This window comes from Octopus sinensis, linkage group LG26 (genome assembly GCF_006345805.1).
Source record: "Octopus sinensis linkage group LG26, ASM634580v1, whole genome shotgun sequence".
Lineage (NCBI taxonomy): Eukaryota > Metazoa > Mollusca > Cephalopoda > Octopoda > Octopodidae > Octopus > Octopus sinensis.
This window is the reverse complement of record NC_043022.1, coordinates 15,740,526-15,764,263: the sequence shown is the minus strand read 5'-3', so window position 1 is coordinate 15,764,263 and position 23,738 is coordinate 15,740,526. Positions and strand designations below refer to the sequence as shown.

Below are 23,738 nucleotides of genomic sequence, written 5' to 3'. Positions count from 1 at the left end.
GCTCCAAGTCTCATCCAGAGAACTCAAGAGACAAGTTGGAAATTATTATTATTATTACTATTATCATTATTATATCAACCAACCTACAAATAATTATAGTTTATTCATCTATTTCTCACTTAGGCTGACTACTTCACATGAAACTATGATGGAACTATAAACACACACACACTCTCTCTCTCTCTTTCTCACACACACACACACAGATTCACTAATTTATAGAAGGGAGAATGGTTGCCAAACGTCTTTGAACTGAATGAGTTGTTTTGTTGTTTGTTTTTTCTTTTAAAAAATGGTTCAGCCAGTCTTAGAGAATTGGTATCTATATTTCAGATTTGAAAAATGAAAAGACTGCGTTCCAAAGCTAACCCAGCAGACGACCCAGACTACGTGACCAAAGCCTATTTTCCGGGAGTGTCTAACGTCCTGGAGATCAAAGCGGATAACCACAAGAAAGAACGTCAGACAGTAAAATCAAGTCCCTACTATGTTAAGAAGTGCAAGACAAACCCTGGGCGGGGTGGTTGTGCTCAAAGCTCTTACAAAGATTTGAAGTTAGGTAAAAATATCAAAGAGAAAGCCAGAAAAATCTTGACGCTCAGCTGAAGAGTTTCCAACGACCTGAAACCAGTTTAATGAAAAATGACATCGAAGTTGATAAAGGCAAGTTGTGTGGTGATAATGGAAATCTTGGTGGGACGATAGAAAGCTCGTTAGATAAACAGCCGATCGACCTGTGCCAAGCTGAAATGGATGTAAGGCAAAATTCGAAAGGTATCGGGTTATTGGTTGAAGAAGAAGCTAGCGATAACTGCAATAACAACAACTCGGAAGTCCCGTTGATTCGTATTAAACAGGAGGAAGTGAGCAATGAAGAGTTGATTCGGAATGAGGTGTTTGACATTGTTAACTATCAAGAGAAATACAATATATGTTCAACGTTAAAGTTTGAACTTCCGGAATTAAATTCTAACAATTTGAAACCAGCAACATCTCCGCCGTCGCCTGATATGTCGTGTGATTACATCTCAAACGCTAGCGATAAGAACTTCTTCAATTCCGGCAATATTCCGAATTGTCTACCACATTCAGAACAAGAGGAATCTAAATTTTTTGAAGTTCAACCCAATTTGACGATAATTCCAGAAGAAGATAAGTTAAAAGATAACATTTACGAGGTTGAAGTCGAACAAAACGAGTTAGAAAGCAAAACCGCATCGCAATATGGCCACAAGGACTCTTGCCTTCGGTTGTTGCTTTCAGGAGAGAATGAAGAGAACCAACACAACACGATGATGAATTCCTGCACCAATCCTTCCAATCCTTCGCCTGGATTGGCACCAATGCTGTCCGTCTCATCTCTTCCCACTCAACAGAATTTCAACTACGTACCTGTCACGCAAAATTTTCCTGCTGGTCAAGATTTCTCGAATTTGAATCTTACCAAAACCAATCAAGAAATGCCATGGATTCCTCTTGGACTTCCCACTCAATCACCATCATCCGTCAGTCCAGACTGGAGCACTCATTACCTGTGTCCAACTTCTCAGCTCTCATATAACACGCCCTTACCTTCCTATCCGCATCCTTTCCCCTTAGGAAATCCTCCTGGAAGGTGTTGGAATCAAAACGTACCACCAACCTATAAGCAAAACATCCAGTCTCCAAACAATTCCTTCTCCGACCTCAATGTCATGTCAGGGCCCTTCGTGAAAACCCCTCAAAACTGTTACCTTCTGCATTCTATGTTGCACCCTTCCACATCTTATTCTTTTCTACCCAATCAAAAACCATTTTCAACTAATTTAAATATTCAAGATTTACCCTCTAAGTCGAAATCCTATCAGAATGTCAATGATTTGCCTGTCAGTATGCCATGCACGGGGCCACCCACTTCCAAAAAACTACCGTTTACGGAAAACGAAATGCAAGAGGATTGCCTTTTAAAAGAAAATTCCAAGTCGCAAGACAATTTTTGCATCACCATTTTAGCAGCGGACGTAAAACTCATCGACCACCACAGAACCAAAGATTACTTTCCCGTCTTCCAAAACCATCAAATCCCAAAGACTGTGTCGGGTTCACCGAAAGTTGAATTTATTCTGAGCAAATATATAGATTTTTTGCTGCTGGAGAACGAAGGCATCACCGAAATATCGAAAGCGTTCACACCGGCGACACGACTGTTCTCCGACGAGGACGAATACGTGCTGGACGTGGCCGACAAAAGAATTAATTTCCCTTCCATCAAATTCGTAGAATTTATGCAAAGACATTTCCCCGACATCAACATGCAGTCGATAAATTTCTTGATTGGTCCGTTTCACTTCTCGTCAGCTCAGAAGCTGGATACCAATGAAAAAATCATGCAAGATTGCTTCTTCCATTTCCAACAGCTCAGAACCAGAATGAGAGAAAACCTAGCCACGTATTGATCCTTTGGTTTATTGATTGACTGACTTAGACTGGTTGTCATCTTCAAAAAATCAAATCATTACAGCCATTTTGCTATAATGATGATAACAATAACAATAATAATAATAATAATAATAATAATAATAATAATAATAATAATAATAATAATAGTAATAATAGTAATAATAATAACAATAACAATAATAATAAAAATAATGATAGTAATAAAAATAATCATATTAATATTAGTAAAAAAAAAATAATCATAATAATAGTAAAAAAAAAATAATGATGACAATTATTATTATCATTATTTCATTCGTCGCTATTGTGGAAAATAAAAGAACTACTACAACTACTACTACTACTACTACTACTACTACTACTACAAAGATTTTCTCTACTAAAATTTTCACTTTTTCCAATCATCGTCATCGTTGTCAACGTCATTATCATCGATGCGCCAATGATCCCCACCCCAACCCCCACCACACACATTTGTACAATTACTCAAAGAACTCACCATTCCAGCAGATGAAAGGTTTTGTAGAGCTTTTGTGTCCTCCGCCGATGGTCGCGGAAGACCGGTCGCAGTTGGCTCTGAACTTCATTGTCTCCAGTTAAAAAAAAAATAGACAGCTGATATCTTTGTGGAATCAGAGATATCCTTCAAAGACCGAACTGAGGGTTTGTAGCAAATAGGCGCAGGAGTGGCTGTGTGGTAAGTAGCTTGTTTACCAACCACATGGTTCCGGGTTCAGTCCCACTGCGTGGCACCTTGGGCAAGTGTCTTCTGCTATAGCCTCGGGCCGACCAAAGCCTTGTGAGTGGATTTGGTATTGGAAACTGAAAGAAGCCCGTCGTATATATGCATATATTTATATATGTGTGTGTATGTTTGTGCGTCTGTGTTTGTCCCCCTAGCATTGCTTGACAACCGATGCTGGTGTGTTTACGTCCCCGTCACTTAACGGTTCAGCAAAAGAGACCAATAGAATAAGTACTAGGCTTACAAAGAATAAGTCCCGGGGTCGATTTGTTCGACTAAAGGTGGTGCTCCAGCATGGCCGCAGTCAAATGACTAAAACAAGTAAAAAAAAAAAAAAGTAAATAGCATTCATTACAACATGTCTAAAAAGAATGTGTTTTAATTCGAGCAATGCAACGTTCATGTTTCACCTCGAAGATATGGTCCAAACGCTTCCTCTCTGTTGGCAATCTATATACAATGCCTTTCAACCGCTTCTATCGTTATTTCATTGAAAAATTAAAGAATCTCTCTTAAACTTTCTATTTATGTTATGAGAGAATCCTGAACACCCCTCACCTGACTGAAAATGGATTAACCGATCCCAATAAATCCTTTCTACTCTAGGCACAAGACCTGATATTTGGGGGAGGGGTCTAGTCGATTACATCGACCCCAGTACACAACTGGTACTTAATTTATTGACCCTGAAAGGATGAAAGGCAAAGTCGACCCTGGCGGAGTTTGAACTCAGTACATAAGACAGACGAAATACCGCTAAGCATTTCACCCGGTGTGCTAACGATTCTGCCAGCTCGCTGCCTTAAAATAGTCTAATAAAGGGACATATAGGCCCCCAAACCGATTACAATAACTAAGAACTGAAAGATCGTAGTTCATGGCATTAGTTCCACCGTGTTGGTTTACCGTGTTAGTTTGATGTGTGTTGGTTTAATAGTATTGTGTATCGTACCTACGTTCGAGTAACACGGTGTGCATCCTGTGTTAACATATGGCGCAGGAGTGGCTGTGTGGTAAGTAGCTTGTTTACCAACCACATAGTTCCGGGTTCAGTCCCACTGCGTGGCACCTTGGGCAAGTGTCTTCTACTATAGTCTCAGGCCGACCAAAGCCTTGTGAGTGGATTTGGTATTGGAAACTGAAAGAAGCCCGTCGTATATATGTATGTATATATATATATATATGTATGTGTGTGTTTGTCCCCCTAGAATTGCTTGACAACCGATGCTGGTGTGTTTATGTCCCCGTTACTTAGCGGTTCACCAAAAGAGACCGATAGAATAAGTACTGGGCTTACAAAAGAATAAGTCCCGGGGTCGAGTTGCTCGATTAAAGGTGGTGCTCCAGCATGACCGCAGTCAAATGACTGAAACAAGTAAAAGAGAGATATATTATTCAGTGATAGGTTATTTTAGACAACCACAACCAACTATTTATTTGTGTAATACCATTTTACCCCAGACGTGTATACCCACATCATAACCACCCAATTTAATAACCACCCAATGCTCCCTTTTGATAAGTAACCCCACTAGTTCTAGTTTTTGACTCACTCGCGACTCAAGTCGGTGTAGGTATTCTGTAAAAGGCACCGAGCTGGCAGAATCATTAGCACGCCGGGCGAAATGCTTAGCGGTATTTCATCTGCCACTACGTTCTGGATTCAAATTCCGCTGAGGTCGACTTTGACTTTCATCCTTTCTGGGTCAATTAAATAAGTACCAGTTACACACTGGGGTTGATATAATCGACTTAATCCATTTGTCTGTCTTTGTTTGTCCTCTCTGTGTTTAGCCCCTTGTGGGTAGTAAAGAAATAGGTATTTCGTCTGCCGCTACATTCTGAGTTCAAATTCCGCCGAGGTCGACTTTGCCTTTCATCCTTTCTGGGTCGATTAAATAAGTACCAGTTACGCACTGGGGTCGATATAATCGACTTAATCCGTTTGTCTGTCCTTGTTTGTCCCTTCTGTGTTTAGCCCCTTGTGGGTAGTAAAGAAATAGGTATTTCATCTGCCGCTACGTTCTGAGTTCAAATTCCGCCGAGGTCGACTTTGCCTTTCATCCTTTCTGGGTCAATTAAATAAGTACCAGTTACACACTGGGGTTGATATAATCGACTTAATCCATTTGTCTGTCTTTGTTTGTCCTCCCTATGTTTAGCCCCATGTGGGTAGTAAAGAAATAGGTATTTCGTCTGCCGCTACATTCTGAGTTCAAATTCCGCCGAGGTCGACTTTGCCTTTCATCCTTTCTGGGTCGATTAAATAAGTTCCAGTTACGCACTGGGGTCGATATAATCGACTTAATCCGTTTGTCTGTCCTTGTTTGTCCCTTCTGTGTTTAGCCCCTTGTGGGTAGTAAAGAAATAGGTATTTCATCTGCCGCTACGTTCTGAGTTCAAATTCCGCCGAGGTCGACTTTGCCTTTCATCCTTTCTGGGTCAATTAAATAAGTACCAGTTACGCACTGGGGTCGATATAATCGACTTAATCCGTTTTTCTGTCTCTGTTTGTCCTCTCTGTGTTTAGCCCCTTGTGGTTAGTAAAGAAATAAGTATTCCATACCAGCAACGACGTCATCTCTTTCCACTGATGAGGCCTGTCTTGACTTGTGTAAAAACCTGTTAATCACCTTTCGCTTTACTCGAGGACTCAGTCCCCTGTAGATAACTTAAAGTTGTCTTTGAATAGGAGCAGGGGAGGATCTACAGTGATTCGGACAAGTTCAAGACGGCACATTTCCAGCCGTTCGTCGATGACCGTCGGGCAGTTAGAAACGTCTGAACAAGGACGAAAAGCCTTTTTTTTATCCAGCCCCTTCCTTCTGCTGACCCAACTCAATCCCAGCGTGCTTGTAGAAGGGCATTCCAGTTGCTCCGTAACATTAATGGACGTATGTTCCCAAGAATATTACTCCTAAATTTCTTGGACACATGTACACACACACACACATACACACATTCCCCAGCACACGGTGTGTATCAGTCACTAGGTATCATAACACAATCTTCACAAGAGTCGATATAAGGGTATCTATGTGGTCTCTCGACCTGTGAGAAATAACAACCAGTTCTGCCTCAAATTTCACGCTGCTATCTTATAAATGGAAACACATCTTGGTTTATGTACTCCTAGGTGCACTATACCTGAAATTAAGACATTATCGTCATAATTGAAATATTTTTTATTCGTGTCTCCTAATTCAGGCTTCTCTTAGAGTTAAACAGAATCATATCTTAAAATAATGCTTTCATTATTTACCATCAAGGGTTCACAAAAAACGTTGGGGACGGTACAGGATAATATAATGTGGGGTTACATAAACAGAAGCGTGTAAACAGTGAAAACAATAATATAAATTCTAACAACGAAAAATTCCCCCAAAGCGGGAGATTGATTGGGGCCGCTTCTGGGGTCTCAACGGCACCACGGTCGCTCTGACCACTGAGGTACGTTCCCTCTTCACGTCGTCTTTCTTTGAGGTACAGACATAATTAGAGTGGGGCCGTTCACTTTGATAAAATTGCCGAGCAATAACAACAACAAAAAAATAACAACAACAACAACAACAACAAACTGCAGGAATTATGGGATAGTTATTTAATTAACAAAAGAGAAGTAACAAATATACCTCAAAAACTGTGTAGCAATCTGGAAATCACAGCCAGGAAAGAAGCAAAAGGGCCTAAGTCCAAGAGCGGCCTTTGGCAGCAGCTGAAGAATTTCGGTGTGTTGGCAGTCTTGGCAAAGAATTAATGACTCAACTGTTGCAGGATGCTAGAAGAGAAACTATCGTAGCGTCTGTTCTTGCAAACACAGAGTTGATGCCATGCATGGAAGATCTGTTGATAGACAGAAGATAACCGCAAAATTTATAAAATACACACACACACATATATATATATACATTTTTTTTTTTACTTGTTTCAGTCATTTGACTGTGGCCATGCTGGAGCACCGCCTTTAATCGAGCAGCTCGACCCCGGGACTTATTCTTTTGTAAGCCCAGTACTTATTCTATCGGCCTCTTTTGCCGAACCGCTAAGTAACGGGGACATAAACACACCAGCATCGGTTGTCAAGCAATGCTAGGGGGACAAACACAGACACATGCATATCATCATCATCATCATCATCATCATTTAGCGTCCGTTTTCCATGCTAGCATGGGTTGGACGGTTCAACTGGGGTCTGGGGAGCCCGAAGGCTGCACCAGGCCAGTCAGATCTGGCAGTGTTTCTACAGCTGGATGCCCTTCCTAACGCCAACCACTCCGAGAGTGTAGTGGGTGATTTTATGTGCCACCGACACAGGTGCCAGACGAGGCTGGCGAACGGCCACGCTCGGATGGTGTTTTTATGTGCCACCGACACAGGTGCCAGACGAGGCTGGCATACATATATACGACGGGCTTCTTTCAGTTTCCGTCTACCAAATCCACTCACAAGGCTTTGGTCGGCCCGAGGCTATAGTAGAAGACACTTACCCAAGGTGCCACGCTGTAGGACTGAACCCGGAACCATGTGGTTGGTAAACAAGCTACTTACCACACAGCCACTCCTGTGCCTATAAATACCTACATACATACATGTACTTACACACACATACACACAAATACAGAGAAACAATGTATATGGTACACACACAAACATAATATACAGGCACCGCCTTGTTTGTGTGGTAAGAAGTTAGTTTCCAAACTAACATGATTCCGAGTTCAGTCCCACTGCATGGTACCTTAGGCAAATGCCTTCTACTATGGCCCCAAACTAACCAAAACCTGGTGAGTGGATTTGGTACTTTGAAACTGAAAGAAGCCCTCATATATATTTATTCACATCCGAAACTTTAATTAAAACAGTTTTCTACACCATATATAACAATGACCAACATTTGTTTCTGCTGCACCAGCTGCCCATTGCTCTGCATGCAATCATGCATCCTAATCGCTGCAATTTCATCAATTATCCACCAGGATAATTTATCCCTTATATATATATATATATATATATATATATGTATATATACTGTGGAGGCACAATGGCCCAGTGGTTAGGGCAGCGGCCTCGCGGTTTCGATTCCTAGAGCAAGCGTTGTGTGCAATTATTGAGCGAAAACACCTAAAGCACCACGAGGCTCCAGCAGGGGGTGGTGGTGAACCCTGTTGTACTCTTTCGCTCCAACTTTCTCTCACTCTCTCTTCCTGTTTCTTGAGTAACACTGCGATGGACTGGCGTCCCATCCAGCTGGGGGAACACATACGCCACAGAAACCGGGCCCATGAGCCTGGCTAGGCTTGAAAAGGGTGCATAAATAAATATATATACCATTCGAACATGGCCGGTGCCAGCACCTCCTTGACTGGCTTCCGTGCCAGTGGCACCAACTGATTGTGGTCATTGCCAGCCCCCTCTGGTCGCTGTGCCAGTGGCACATAAAAAGCACCCACTACACTCTTGGAGTGGTTGGCATTAGGAAGGGCATCCAGCTGTAGAAACACTTCCAGATCAGACTGGAGCCTGGTGCAGCCTCCTGGCTTCCCAGACCCCAGTCAAACCGTCCAACCCATGCCAGCATGGAAAACAGATGTTAAACGATGAAGACGATGATGATGATGATGATTTAAATATATATATATATATATATATATATATATAACCCTGTCAAGCTCACTACACCATATATCTGATGAAGGCTGGAGGGTATATCAGCCAAAACATTGTGTTAACAACAAACAAGATGAGGACAAATATCTGCCAAATGTAAATAATGTAAATAATGTGGTGAAGAATTGATTGAAACAATTACTCAAAAGTCACTCCAATGCATACATCTGGTTTTGTAAACAAGCTTTTCATTATGACGATTTCTCATCTTAGAAATTTAACTCTTTAGCGTTTAAACCGGCCATATCCGGCCAAAAGTATTCTGCCTGTTTTATGTTCAAACTGGCCAGATCTGGTCTCTCACACCAGCCCTACAATATCATTTTAAAAATTAACAGCTACCTCATCAAAATCTCATAGCAGCAAGATAATGCCTGATTAGTTCAAAGCAATGTGGATAAAAAAGGATTAATTTTGGCAGAATAATGCAAACACTAAAGGGTTAAAGCAAAATTCTTACTTGAATTTGACGCTGTTTTGTAAATTCTTGAACAATTTTCATTGAGCAGATCTCTCTGAGGTAAGTATGGCGCCAATTGACCCATATTCTTTTATAAATTTGCTTTTCATTCTGGAGAAAGTAAAACAAGATAAATAATTATAATTAAAACGCATGAAGCCCTGGTGATATTTATTGTAAGGGATGGATGGAAGCACTCCATCGGTTACGACGACGAGGGTTCCGGTTGATCCGAATCAACGGAACAGCCTGCTCGTGAAATTAACGTGTAAGTGGCTGAGCACTCCACAGACACGTGTACCCTTAACGTAGTTCTCGGGGATATTCAGCGTGACACAGAGAGTGACAAGTGTGAAGATAGAACACCTACAAGAATAAACTTTGCTAGGAATTGCAAGAATTCTTTGCAGGGTTCTTGAAGTATGACCAGTAAACAAGTGTCACCTGGCTGTGGACTGCAGACACTTTCCATAATACCTAGCAAAATAAGCTGTGTCTTTTTATATAATAATAATAATAATAATAATAATAATAATAATAATAATAATGATGATGATGATGATGATGATGATAATAATAATAGTTACCCAGAATATTGCTGTAGAAATCAAATCCACTCGGTATTTCCATCGTTGGCAATATTTATAACTGAGCCTGAACCGGCGTCTGGCTATATTCTGCGACACAAGGATTTCATTGTGCCAGACGTGGAATACTTGAAGACTTGAAGAAGGGAAGAAAATAAGAACAAAGGTTCAATATGAATTAATCTTTTTTTGTCTTTAAACTGTTTCAACTTCAAAGTTCATCGTTTAGAAAATCTTTTAAAAATTACTTTTCAAATAAGGGAAACCTATAGTTTAACTATAGGTTTCCCTTTTAACTATAGGTTTCCCTTATTTGAAAAGTAATTTTTAAAAGATTTTCTAAACGATGAACTTTTATTTTTACATTATATATTATATATTACTTATTTATATGCTTCCTATATATACTAGCAGCATAGCCCGGCGTTGCCCGAGTATGTAAGAGCCACTAGTAGGTAACGACTAATCCCAATCTAGTCCTTTCCCTCTAGGGAACGAAGGTGCATGTGTAGGTTGCAATGTCCCCTGTGTATACGATGTTCTTAGCTGTCCCTTTGGGCGAAAACGCGATTTCCCAAAATGGCATGATTTTATCGATTTTTTCTGATGGTAAGGTATTGCATGGAAAACGAACGTCAGAATTAAGTTTCTTAGGGTAACATTAAGCTTCACCATGAGTTTGGTGAAAATCGATTGCAAGTTGCGAAAACTACAACAGAAAACGTGTTGCATATAAAAAGCTTAGATTCTTGACCCCATGTCGAATTTATCGATTTTTTTCAGAACTGGGGGAACTTTTCAAAATTTTTGCTGCGTTAGTTTTGAATTATGACATTGGGCTATGTGTGTGTCAAGTTTCATCAGAATCGGTTGAAAGCCGTGGTCAGGGTGAGGGTACAACCCGACAGACACACAGACAGACAAACTGCCGTTTATATAGAGAGAGATATATATATTTTTATATATTTTTATATACCTATATATTTATATATTACTTTATACTATATTTTTACGTATTTATTTTCTAGGTGTTGTAATGTTTTTTAAAAAATATATATTTCTTAATCGCTAAAGTATTAACTTTTAACCGTGATGAACTGTATTCACACATTTTTTCTCGCACTTTCTTATATGCTTGTACAGATGAGTTATGTTTCATCTTCCGTGATGTTTAAATGTATATTCTTTGATTAAATGTTTGAGATATGAAATGTTATGTGGATGACCTTGCATTTGTTTGTTCTGTAAGTTTAGTTTGATATATATATATATATATATATATATATATATACATATATACACACACATGCATATATATATATAAAAGGGTAAAGACCCCCTTCGGTCATGAATGACCATGGGATTGCACCTAGAAAGTTACCCTCCTAGACACAAGTCCGGGCAAGGTTGTTTCATGGAAGTCCAGCAGTCGCCCATGCATACCAGCCTCCCCTCTCCACACCACCAGTGTTGTCCAAGAGAAAGGCAAAGGTCGATACAGCTTGGCACCAGTGACGTCGCAACTCATTTCTACAGCTGAGTGAACTGGAGCAACGTGAAATAAAGTGTCTTGCTCAAGAACACAACACGCAGCCCGGTCCGGGATTCGAGCTCACAACCTCACGATCGTAAGCTCGACGCTCTAACCACTGAGCCATGCGTTATATATATATATATATATATATATATATATATATATATATATATATAACGTGATCACATGACCTACCAGACAATAAGATGTTATACATTGCTGATCACAATGCACTTTTGCATCGCTTTTAGCTTTTGAATAATGCCTCCCTACTGGCAAGGAGACCAGGTCAACATTCCCCCTGATTGGAAGGCTAATCCCTCACAGGATTATCCCCTTACAGCTTAGTCTACCGGAGCAAATATGAAATGAAGTGTTTTGCTCAAGAACACAATACGCTGCCCGATCCAGGATTCGAACCCATTATCTATAACTCATGGATGCAAAACCCTAACCCCTAAGCCACGAGATACATACACGCATGTGGAAGCACTCCGTCGGTTACGATGACGAGGGTTCCGGTTGATCCGAATCAGCGGAACAGCCTGCTCGTGAAATTAACGTGTAAGTGGCTGAGCACTCCACAGACACGTGTACCCTTAACGTAGTTCTCGGGGATATTCAGCGTGACACAGAGAGTGACAAGGCCGGCCCTTTGAAATACAGGTACAACAGAAACAGGAAGTAAGAGTGAGAGAAAGATGTGGTGAAAGAGTTCAGCAGGGATCACCGCCATCCCCTGCCAGAGCCTCGTGGAGCTTTTTAGGTGTTTTCACTCAATAAACACTCACAACGCCCGGTCTGGGAATCGAAACCGTGATCCTATGACCGCAAGTCCGCTGCCCTAACCACTGGGCCATTGCGCCTCCACTCATACACGCCTGAGTAGGTGAACAAACCAGCGACAGTTGCTCTCAATAATTAGTTGTTGTTGTAACTGTCATTTAAGGCTTTTAATAACAGGTTGACACAACTTCCTGCTTGCCAGAATCGAGGCCTTTGCACTGACACAATAAAAGGCATCTGAAGGGCTTTGCGGGGGCAATATATTCATATTTTATTCATTGTGGTGTGTTGTGCTGTTTTGGCAGTGTTTTGTTCGACCAGGGGGCTTACGTGACAGCCTGGCAACGTTCGCGATTGTTTGTGAATTCTTGTTTCCTTCTTTTACATGCGTATCACATCCGAGTGTGATGGAGTTCGTTCTCTGACATATGCTGTTGAGTTCATGCGTACCTTAATATATGTGTGTAGAGAGAGAGGGGGGAGGGAGAGAGAGAGACAGACAGACAGAGAGAGTGGGAGGGAGAGAGAGAGAGGGAGGGAAGGAGGAAGAAACGGGAAGAGAGACAGAGATAGAAATTGATATATGCATGTATAAATACACACACACATGCACACATACATGTATATACATATATAAACATACATATATATATACACATATATACATATATATATATATATATGTATATATGTATATATATATATATATATATATATATATACATATATGTTTATAAATATATATAAGTTATATATATGTATATATGTATATATATATATGCATGTGTATATATATATATATATATATATATATATGCATATATGTATGTATATGTGCATATAATACATATACATACATATATATACACATACATATATATACTTATATATATATACATACATATACATGTGTACATTCGTACATAGAGATAAATACATACATATATGCATACACACACACTCACTCACACGCACACACATATACATACATGGTGTGCCAATAAATGTTATCTTGTAAAGATAAGAGAAAAAAACCAAACATTGAGAAATGCCATCTGTTTGGTAATCATTACATAATTTGCCGATAATCCGACGGATTAAGTATTTAACACGTGTGAATGTTTACAGTTCTCTGTAAAAGACCAACTGGAATATACGATGTAGACAAATGACCATCACCCTAGATCAGTGCTTTTCAAACTTTTTGCTGGAGCGGAACCCCAAGGAAACATTCCACTGGCTCGAGGAACCCCTGTGCAATAATTTGATTGTCTTATGCACACATAGCTGCACAGGAGAATTAAAAATTACTGCCGATTTTGGCAGTTTTGTAACTTCCTGCGGAACCCCTGGACTGTACTGGCGGGACCCTAAGGTTCCGCGGAACCCTGGTTGAAAACCACTGCCCTAGATACATGACCATAGCTTGTTTGATACCTATTTCTTTATTACCCACAAGGGGCTAAACATAGAGGGGACAAACAAGGACAGACATAGGTATTAAGTCGATTATATCGACCCCAGTGCGTAACTGGTACTTAATTTATCGACCCCGAAAGGATGAAAGGCAAAGTCGACCTCAGTGGAATTTGAACTCAGAACGTAACAGCAGACGAAATACCGCTAAGCATTTCGCCCGGCATGCTAACGTTTCTGCCAGCTCGCCGCCTTGTTTGATACCTGTTTCGAGTTTAAACTCAGCACTGTCAAAATAAATGCTAAAGACTCAGGTACTGAGCTTAAAAGCACAAGGGCTGGGGTTCATTCGTCCAACTCATAATTCTTGAAGGTCGTGCCCCAGTATGGCTGTTCTCTAACTTAGCGGTTCGACAAAAGAGACTGATAGAATAAGAACTAGGCTTACAAAGAATAAGTCCTGAGGTTGATTTGCTCGACTAAAGGTGGTGCTCCAGCATGGCCACAGTCAAATGACTGAAACAAGTAAAAGAGTATACAAAGGTGTATGAATGTACATATGTATGTATATATCTGTATATACATACATGTATGTGCATATATATATATATATATATATGTGTGTGTGTACACATATATATATATATATATATATATACATACACACACACATATATATATATACATATATGCACATATATGTGTTCCAGCATGGCCGCAGTCAAATGACTGAAACAAGTAAAAGAGAATATATTATGTTTGTAAATATCTAAAGACTCACCAAAGTCGTCGTGTAAAGTGAAATTTGGCCATGTCGGCATGGCGCTGTCTTTGGGTCCGTTCAGCCGTACGACTTACAGTCTTGTCTTTCCACCTTATATAACTGGTATACAAATATCTTCTTTTCACTGAACATGTAAGTTTGTTTAGTTGGACTCTGAGTTGGTTTCTGTGGCTGACGTACAACCACCAGACTTCAAACGACCTAATATTTGAACAGAAAACAGAAAGTTATTGACAGTATTGATTTTCTTGGAGTGCTGGTGGCACGTAAAAAGCACCATCCGATCATGGCCGTTTGCCAGCCTCGTCTGGCACCTGTGCAGGTGGCACATAAAAAGCACCCATTGCACTCTCGGAGTGGTTGGCGTTAGGAAGGGCATCCAGCTGTAGAAACACTGCCACATCAGACTGGGCCTGGCGCAGCCTCCTGGCTTCCCAGACCCCAGTTGAACCGTCCAACCCATGCTAGCATGGAAAACGGACGTTAAACGATGATGATGATGATGATGAAGGCAGGAGGGGGATGTTGTTTCTTAACAGAAAGAAAACCCTGATTGAGAAAGCCTATGGGCAGCTAGAAAACCTTTGTACCTTGGTCTACCCAATCAGGATGGCTTGGTGTTAAGCAACAACAGCAGCAACAATAATAACAATTATGATTTCTTGCACCCATTAAATATTTGTCCCTGATGAGGTGAAATCACACCGAAACTTTGTGTCTTGTAGTCTGCTAACTCAGCTCAAAGTATTTTTACATACAAGTCCATAGAGACAAAATTTTTTCTCCAAGGAAAAACCCTTCGGCAAATACTTTCATGTTCTAGCACAGTGGTTCCCAAACCTTTTCAGGCTGCCGCCCCCTTGGTTCTAAGGTCACGCACCTAGTGTCTCCAACACCACCACCACCACCACTCACCATCACAGACATAGACCATTTTCTGTAGCAAATTCAAAGCAACAGTATTTCGACCAACCACTTTGGGAACAAGTGTTCTAGCATACAGACGTGTGTTAAAAATAAATGAACACATCTTTATTTTGATTCTTGCTGCCAAAGCACTGGTGACTAGTCGTCCACTAACATCATTTGGAGCTCAGTTCAAAATGCCTTCACACACAAAGTCTTTGTAGAAAGAAATTTTCTCTCCGATACAAACACAAAATCCCTCAGCAAAAGCCTTTCAGGTTGTAGCGAATAGGAGCACGTCTAAAATAAATACACACATCATTTTATGGATTAAAGACGATTTAAAATGTTAATTGAAAATACAAGTTGTTTGAAATTACAAACCTCAATTTCAAATGTTGGCAGAACCATTTTCTACTTATCTGAGAATTTCTCCAAGATGTCTTCCAATAACTGAACGATGCTTTCATCTGTCTTCTCTGTCGTACAGCTTCAAAATCATTCAAATTTCTTCTCCGTAGCAGTGAATCTATAAAAAAAAATCCCAAACAAAATTTACTTTACTTATATATAACTACATCTTTTGTATTCCTACCTTATTCTCCAAGAACAAATTGCCAGGTTATTTCTGATTATAACAGCATTGGGCAGAGACAGCAACACAAGTCGTCATTGACTTACAACCTATTCGATGTATGACCAATCAACTTTACGACGATTGGCGTGCCAGCTCCTGGCAGCAATAACAAATAGAAATAGCCCAGTTGAAATCTAATGGGTTTAATTTCCGTCTATGGATGATGTCAGCTAACAAACGCTTGCCCTAGGTTTGGTCATCGATCACGACTGTGTTGGATGATTATCCTGTCGCGAAGACATTGAGACAACCTCATATTTGTTTATAAGACAACTGTTTGAGACTCTGAAATTTTTGACTAACGCCAGTGTAATAGTATAATACAGAATGCTGTGTGTGACTTTTACCTGAGAATGTACCTCAAGGATTTAAAAATATAAAACAAATCTACGTAGGCCTATAGGCCGACTTACAACCAAATCGACTTATGACCAAATCGATTTATGACCAAATCGACTTATGACCAAATCTATTTATGACCAAATCGACTTATGACAAAATCGATTTATGACCAAATCGATTTATGACCAAATTGACTTACGACCAAATCGACTTATGACCAGTCAGTCAGAACTAGTTGTGCTCGTAAGTCAACAACAACCTGTATATGTTTCAAATGAACTCCTCTGGCTAAAAACTGAACGCATCCCTTTTTAAATCAAGCAACGGATGACTCGGTTTTGTTGTTCTGTGGAACCTTTCTCATATTGATGTTTTTGTTGGCCTTATTTTGGTTAAACCTCGGTTCTACTGATCTGTGATTAGAAATGTCACTGGAAAGAATCGCAAGATGGATTGTTTAAGCTAAGACAACTGGCAGGAGAGGCAGAGGTTAAACGAGAACAAGATGGTTGGATAACATCCATAATCTCAGTTAGTCATGCTTGGGGAATTCAGCTAGAAAATCTGGTGTTGGTTTCTTCTGATATGACCTTATGAAGGAGGTTCCCTTAGAACCTCTATCCCCAGGGCCTTTCCAGAAATAGTTGGTGGAGGAAATGGAGAGATGTACAGGGTGCCCATAGATTACTTTTACAATTAGGTGCGGGCATGGCTGTGTGGTTAGGGAGCTTGCTTCCTAGCTACATGGTTTCGGGTTCAGTCCCACTGCGTGGCACTTTGGGTAGGTGTCTTCCACTATAGCCCCGAGCCGACCGAAGCTTTGTGATGGAATTCGGCAGGCGGAAGTTACTGCCGTGTGTGTATGTGTGCGTGTAGGTGCTTGTGCCTCTCCAAAAGAGAGAGAGAAAAGGAAAAAAAAAAGGGATAATTCAGCAGAGTCTATTGGAAAACAGGCAAACTAATAAGGTTAAATTAAGCAGCATTGCTAATTGACAGGTAGCGGTCTCGTTCATGGTGCCTCCTCCTCCTGGTTCAAAGGCTTGTGCCATCAAACAGCTGGTCAGCTCTGGCTGCTGGAACTGAAACTAACACAACGCTGTTGGAAGACAAGTTTAGAGAGGGCACGGGCTGAGATTACAGGCCCTTCCCTTCCATTGGTCAGTTGAAGTTTAGACAGTGTCACCTGACAACTAGCTGGTGCTGGCTGCTGGAGCCTAGCAGTGAGTATTTAAAGGGGAAATTTGGCCGGATGGTCAGTCGCCTGCTGATGCTCATTGGCGCTGCGTCAAAGAAACCAAAGAAAAAAGGGAAAAAGGAGAAAGAAGAAATGCACTCAACACCAGAGCTGAAGGGCCCCGCCTCATCGAAAATGGTAGGGGAGCAGGGGTCGAAACCAGACTTGGTTCCTCCTGATGATGTCTTTAGTCACTGGATCCTATAAAGGAGCTGTTGAGGTAGCAAACCAAGAAATGTGGTTGGAATTCCTCCATCAAAAACCTCCCATGTGGGATTCATTGGATGCATGTAGCCGGCTGAGTTAACCTTGTTTTTTCTGAATTTTTCAAATTGTAAAAGTAATTTCTGGATAACCTGAACAACCAGACATCGATAAAAAAAGATACCAGACTGAAATAATTACTGAAAGGGGTGTGATGTGATCAACACTAAAACCATGGAGAAACTGCTACAGCATGGCCACCGCAGTCTAATGACTAAAACCAGTAAAAGAGGAAAAGAATAACTTACCTTTATTCCATTTTTTCCAGGCATTAAATATTTTGGCAGTCCAGTTGTTCTGATAAGTTCTGTCGGCTGTGTTGTTTAGCAGAGCAGTCTTCCACTGATTCAGAATGGTAAACTGTATTCTCCGATTCTTCCACGATGCAAAAATCCACAGCTGCTGCTGGAGTTCTTCTAATGCCGCAAAATGCTTCTTCCACTGAGCAAAACAGCTTCTCACCTGAACAGAAACGCGAGGGAAACAAGAACAGAAATTTAATTAGAGGAATCTTTTAAATTAGGTTCTTCAAGGGCGCAGGAGTGAGTGTGTGCAGGGTGCAGGAGTGGTTGTGTGTTAAGAATCTTGCTTCCCAACCACATGGTTGTGGGTTCAGTTCCACTTCGTGACACCTTGAGCGAGTATCTTCTACTATAGTCAGGAAATTACCAAAGCCTTGTGAGTGGATTTGGTAGACGGAAACTGAAAGAAGCCCATTGTGTGTGTGTGTGTGTGTGTGTGTGTGTCTTCTCACCTCTTTACAACTGGCGTTGCTGTATTTGCGCCCTTATAACTTAGCAGTTAGGCAAAGAGGACTGATAGAATAAGTACCAGGCTTAAAAGAAAGCAAAGAAGTCCTGGGATCGATTCATTCAAGGTGGTGCCCCAGCATGGCCACAGTCTAATAATTGGAATGAGTAAAAAGATAAAAGATAATAGCAGACCAGGCAAAATTCCACCTCCCTCAATACTGCACTCCACCCATCCCCACCACACACACTCTGTGAAGGGGTGTGGTCTGGGTCTTGCATGTTACTTGGTGACCCTATTGGTGTTGGCGCCATGAAAGAGTGCACCGAGTCCATTCTACAAAGTGGCTGGCATTAGGAAGAGCATCCAGTCTGTAGAAACATGGCCGAAGCAGACAGTGGGGATCAACAAAGAAGCCCTTAGGGGAGTTGGGTCTTGTCGACTCACCAAACCCATGCCGGCATAGAAAACGGACATTGAGCACTGATGGTTGTTGATGATGGTGATGATGACGATGAGGACGATGACGATGGCTGTGACGATGATGACAATGATGGTAATGGTAGTGGTAGGTGATGGGGGTGGTGATGATAATTGTAATGATGATGATGATGATGTGGATAATGATAATGAAATTGATGAAGATGATGACGATGGTGATGACGACAACTATAATGATGACAATAATAATGACAATGACAACGATGATGATAATGATGATAATGACGATGATGGTGGTGGTGGTGGTGATGGAGGGGTTGGTGTTGTAGTTGTTGATGGTGGTTGTGGTGGTGGTGGTGGTGGTGGTGATGGTGGTTGTGGTGGTGTTGGTGGTGGTGGTGGTGGTGAAGGTGATTGTGGTGGTGTTGATGGTGGTGTTGGTGGTTTTTGATGGTGATGGTGGTAATAACACCAACGACAATGATGATGGCGACTCGTCACCAGTGGCACATAGTGGTTGTTGCATTGGGGGGTGCTGCCACACCCAATGCCACCAAATTTCAATCCGGGGTGCAAAAAATGTTTCCCACTAAGATTTGTGATTAAATTAACGAGCAAGATTAATTATTCAAAATGAATTTGCCATTTCCGATGGGTGTGCAAACACAAACCTAGCCCACCCAGAATACATACCCCTGTAGTCATCACAATACCAAAAGTTCACACTTTCTTTACCTTCCTTTTCAATAAGACGGACTTCAACGTCTCGCCACGTGTCCTTTGAGATTTTCGCCGCCAATATCTTGCAATCTCCACCACCTTCCTTTCAACTAATTCCATGTAATTATTCCTGTCTTCACATCTCTTTACAAATCTCTGATTCCACACAAAGAATATTCTGGATACCTGCAAAACAAAGAATTTAGTTCCCCAATGCATTACCAATTTCAGTATTTAAAAGGTTAAATAGTAATTCTGTTCACGTTTGTGTAACTGAGATATTTTGGTTGGATTTTATAGTCACTGGTGTTACATTACTTTCTATATTCTCTGTTACAATATACTTTTCTAGGTGTGAATTTTTTGTGGTGCAGGGGGCCAGTTGATTAGATCAACCCCAGTACACAACTGGTACTTAATTTATCGACCCCGAAAGGACAAAAGGCAAAGTCGACCTCAACAGGATTTGAACTCAGAACACAAAGACAGACAGTCGTAATATACTTTCCTACTCTAAGCACAAGGCCTGAAATTTTGGGGTGGAGGGGGCCAGTCGATTAGATCGACCCCAGTATGCAACTGGCACTTAATTTACTGACCCCAAAAGGATGAAAAGCAAAGCCGACTTTAGCGGAATTTGAACTCAGAACGTTAAGACAGATGGTCATAATATACAAACGTTTCTCATGGCACCAGTACATTGTTTACAGATGCTTACATTTTTTATGTTTTCTGTGAATTTTTCACGGGTCCAGCTAGTTATTATTATTATTATTATTATTATTATTATATCCAAATACACACACAACAGATTAGACTATTGGGAAAGAAAGAATCCTAACATCGGGCTATGGCAAGTAACCTTAGATACCAAGAACCCTCCTAAGAATCCTAGCTGTCCCTAACAACACTGTCTTCTGCAGCTGTACTAAACTGGGTTTTATACCTATTTTCTCTGTCCATCTGTTCAGATCTTTAGGGATAGTTTCCAATGCACCTATATCTACTGGGAAACATTTTACCCTCACTTTCCATCATCATCATCATCATCATCATCCTCATCGTTTAACGTCCGCTTTCCATGCTGGCCTGGGTTGGACGATTTGACTGAGGGCTGGCGAACCAGATGGCCGCACCAGGCTCCAATCTTGATCTGGCAGAATTTCTACAGCTTGATGCCCTTCCTAACGCCAACCACTCCAAGAGTGTAGTGGGTGCTTTTATGTGCCACCGGCACGGGAGCCAGTCTCGCGGTACTGGCAATGGCCACACTCAAATGGTGCTTTTTATGTGCCACCAGCACAAGTGCCAGTAAGGCGACACTGGTAACGATCATGCTCGAATCGTGCCTTTTACGTGCCACCGGCACGGAAGACAGTTAACCACTCTGCAATTCAGTAGCTAGGTCCTGGTAATTTGCTATTTTTTCTATACTCCTCATATTATTATTATTCTTATTATATTATTATTATTCTTATTATTATTATTATAATTGTTATTGTTATTGTTATTAATGTTGTTATTGTTGTTCAATTTCTGCCAACATGTACTCACTGTATAGAGCTTGTGATGAGAGATGAGTTGGTAAGCTCTGTTCTTCAGATCCACTTGCCTTCTGCTCTGTCCGTGCCAATATTTTGTGGCTCTGAAAATAAATAAATAAATACAAAAGATAACCTGGCATATTATTGGGAAAATGATGGCGAGTTGGCGGAACCATTAGAGTGTTGGGGAAAATGCTTTGCAGTGTTTCTTCTGATGCCTAGCATTCTAAGTTCAAATTCTGTAACGGATAAATTTACTTTTTTATCTCTTCCAGAGTTGATAAAATTAAGTATCAGGTTGATGAGTTCACCTTAACCCTTTCCCCCAAAGTTGCTGGTCTTGAACCAAAAAAATTACAAAAGATTATTATTATCATTATTATTATTATTATTATTATTATTATTATTATTATTATTATTATTATTATTATTATTATCATCAAGGTAGTGAGCTGGCAGAATCGTTAGCACACCGGGCGAAATGCTTAGCAGTATTTCATCTGCTGCTAATTTTCTGAGTTTAAATTCTGCCAAGGTTGACTTTGCCTTTCATCCTTTCAGGGTCGATGAATTAAGTACCAGTGAAATTCTGGGGTCAATGTAATCAACTAGTCCCCTCCCCTTCAAATTTCAGGCTTTGTGCCTATAGTAGAAAGGATTATTATTATTATTATTATTGCTATTATTTACTTTTGATTTGCATGTTTGTTAAAATCACTTGCTGAGACACACCCAGCGTCCTTGGGCGAGTGAAAGATAAGAGACGTTACAGTATGAAGGAAAGCCTGGGGAGGGGAAGTGGCAGGGGCAGTAGTGAAATATCTCCATGTTATACAACACAGACATTTAAATGGATAGGGTTTTTCTAAGGATGTGGGCAATACTTGTCAGCACAATCTTTTGGATTTCTCTGAGACATGGTTCTCCTGGGATCTTAGCTAGATGTTTCTGACATCCTTTTTGTATCATACCTAAGGCACCTACAAAAACACGAAAATTCTCGCTTTAAGATACCACATCTTTTGTATTTCAAATTCACGGTCCTTATATTTACTTAGTTTGTCAAATTCCTTTACAGATATATTTTTATCAGTGGAAACACTTAGATCTATTAATCTACAATTTAAAAATAGGATAAAATCTTCATAAGAACTTATCAAGTAGTTAGCGTGAAAAACCTCATAAGAGAAAAAAATCTATCAATTTTTTTACTTAAATATATTTATTTATAGGCGCAGGAGTGGCTGTGTGGTAAGTAGCTTGCTAACCAACCACATGGTTCCGGGTTCAGTCCCACTGTGTAGTATCTTGAGCAAGTGTCTTCTGCTATAGCCCCGGGCCGACCAATGCCTTGTGAGTGGATTTGGTAGACGGAAACTGAAAGAAGCCTGTCGTATATATATATATATATATATATATATATATGTATGTGTGTATGTTTGTGTGTTTGTGTTTGTCCCCCTAGCATTGCTTGACAACCGATGCTGGTGTGTTTACGTCCCCGTCACTTAGCGGTTCGGCTAAAGAGACCGATAGAATAAGTACTGGGCTTACAAAGAATAAGTCCTGGGGTCGATTTGCTCGACTAAAGGCGGTGCTCCAGCATGGCCGCAGTCAAATGACTGAAACAAGTAAAAGAGTAAAAGAGTATTTATATTATATAGAGGGCATTATTACACATAAATGCCTCATGCTAGGAGGGACTCTTAAAGTCAAAACTACTAAAATAAATAAACATATCGAACCGAAACCAACTCTTGAAGCAAGTCATTTAAAATCACAGTGTGATATGCAGCTGAATTCTATTAATCTACAAGTATTTTCTTCCCTGTCTTTAATGATTATGTCTGGTCAATTAGCCTGGATTGTTCTGTCAGTGTTGACTGGAAAATCTCAGAGGACAGTGACATTTTTACCTTCTATGACTGGCTTGGGGTGGTGTTCATACCAGTAAGCAGGTGAGCTGATTTTGTAGTCATCATCATCATCATCATCATCGTTTAACGTCCGTTCTCCATGCTAGCATGGGTTGGACGGTTCGACTGGGGATCTGGGAAGCCAGAAGGCTGCACCAGGCTCCAGTCTTATCTGGCAATGTTTCTACAGCTGGATGCCCTTCCTAACGCCAACTACTCCGAGAGTGTAGTGGGTGCTTTTTACGTGCCACCTGCACTGGTGCCAGGCGAGGCTGGCATCGGCCACGGTCGGATTGGTGCATTTTACATGCCACCTGCACGGAAGCCAGTCGAGGCGGCACTGGCTTCGGCCACGATTCGGATGGTGCTTTTTACATGCCACCGACACGGAAGCCAGTCGTACTGTCCTACCCTTTATATCTGGGAAATTGCTCATTGTACGTGAACGTCCCCCATTGATATGTCTGATACCCAATACACTCTTTGTCATGTCAAGGCACACAATTCACTGAAACAACAACTGAAGAAACACTAAAAAAAACACAAAAAAAAAAAGAAATTCTATT

The 23,738-nt window shown here is 40.7% G+C and overlaps 2 protein-coding genes across 2 annotated transcripts in view; one reads left to right on the top strand and one right to left on the bottom strand.

Annotated features, from left to right (window-relative positions):
* Nucleotides 1-2,532, top strand: part of LOC118768004 — a 5,535-nt gene extending 3,003 nt beyond the window's left edge. The window contains exon 2 of the mRNA XM_036513642.1: nucleotides 334-2,532. Within this exon, the coding sequence (XP_036369535.1) occupies nucleotides 636-2,435 (1,800 nt within the window). The 5' untranslated portion in view covers nucleotides 334-635 and the 3' untranslated portion in view covers nucleotides 2,436-2,532. The remainder of the gene's footprint in view (nucleotides 1-333) is intronic.
* A 4,247-nt stretch (nucleotides 2,533-6,779) lies between these two features.
* Nucleotides 6,780-23,738, bottom strand: part of LOC115224856 (protein SFI1 homolog) — a 66,710-nt gene continuing 49,751 nt past the window's right edge. The window contains exons 14-21 of the mRNA XM_029795806.2: nucleotides 21,267-21,357; nucleotides 19,728-19,898; nucleotides 18,050-18,263; nucleotides 15,709-15,853; nucleotides 14,416-14,619; nucleotides 9,899-10,034; nucleotides 9,312-9,422; nucleotides 6,780-7,027 (exon numbers count right to left, since the gene is read on the bottom strand). Coding sequence (XP_029651666.1) covers nucleotides 6,938-7,027; nucleotides 9,312-9,422; nucleotides 9,899-10,034; nucleotides 14,416-14,619; nucleotides 15,709-15,853; nucleotides 18,050-18,263; nucleotides 19,728-19,898; nucleotides 21,267-21,357 — 1,162 coding nt within the window. The 3' untranslated portion in view covers nucleotides 6,780-6,937. The remainder of the gene's footprint in view (nucleotides 7,028-9,311; nucleotides 9,423-9,898; nucleotides 10,035-14,415; nucleotides 14,620-15,708; nucleotides 15,854-18,049; nucleotides 18,264-19,727; nucleotides 19,899-21,266; nucleotides 21,358-23,738) is intronic.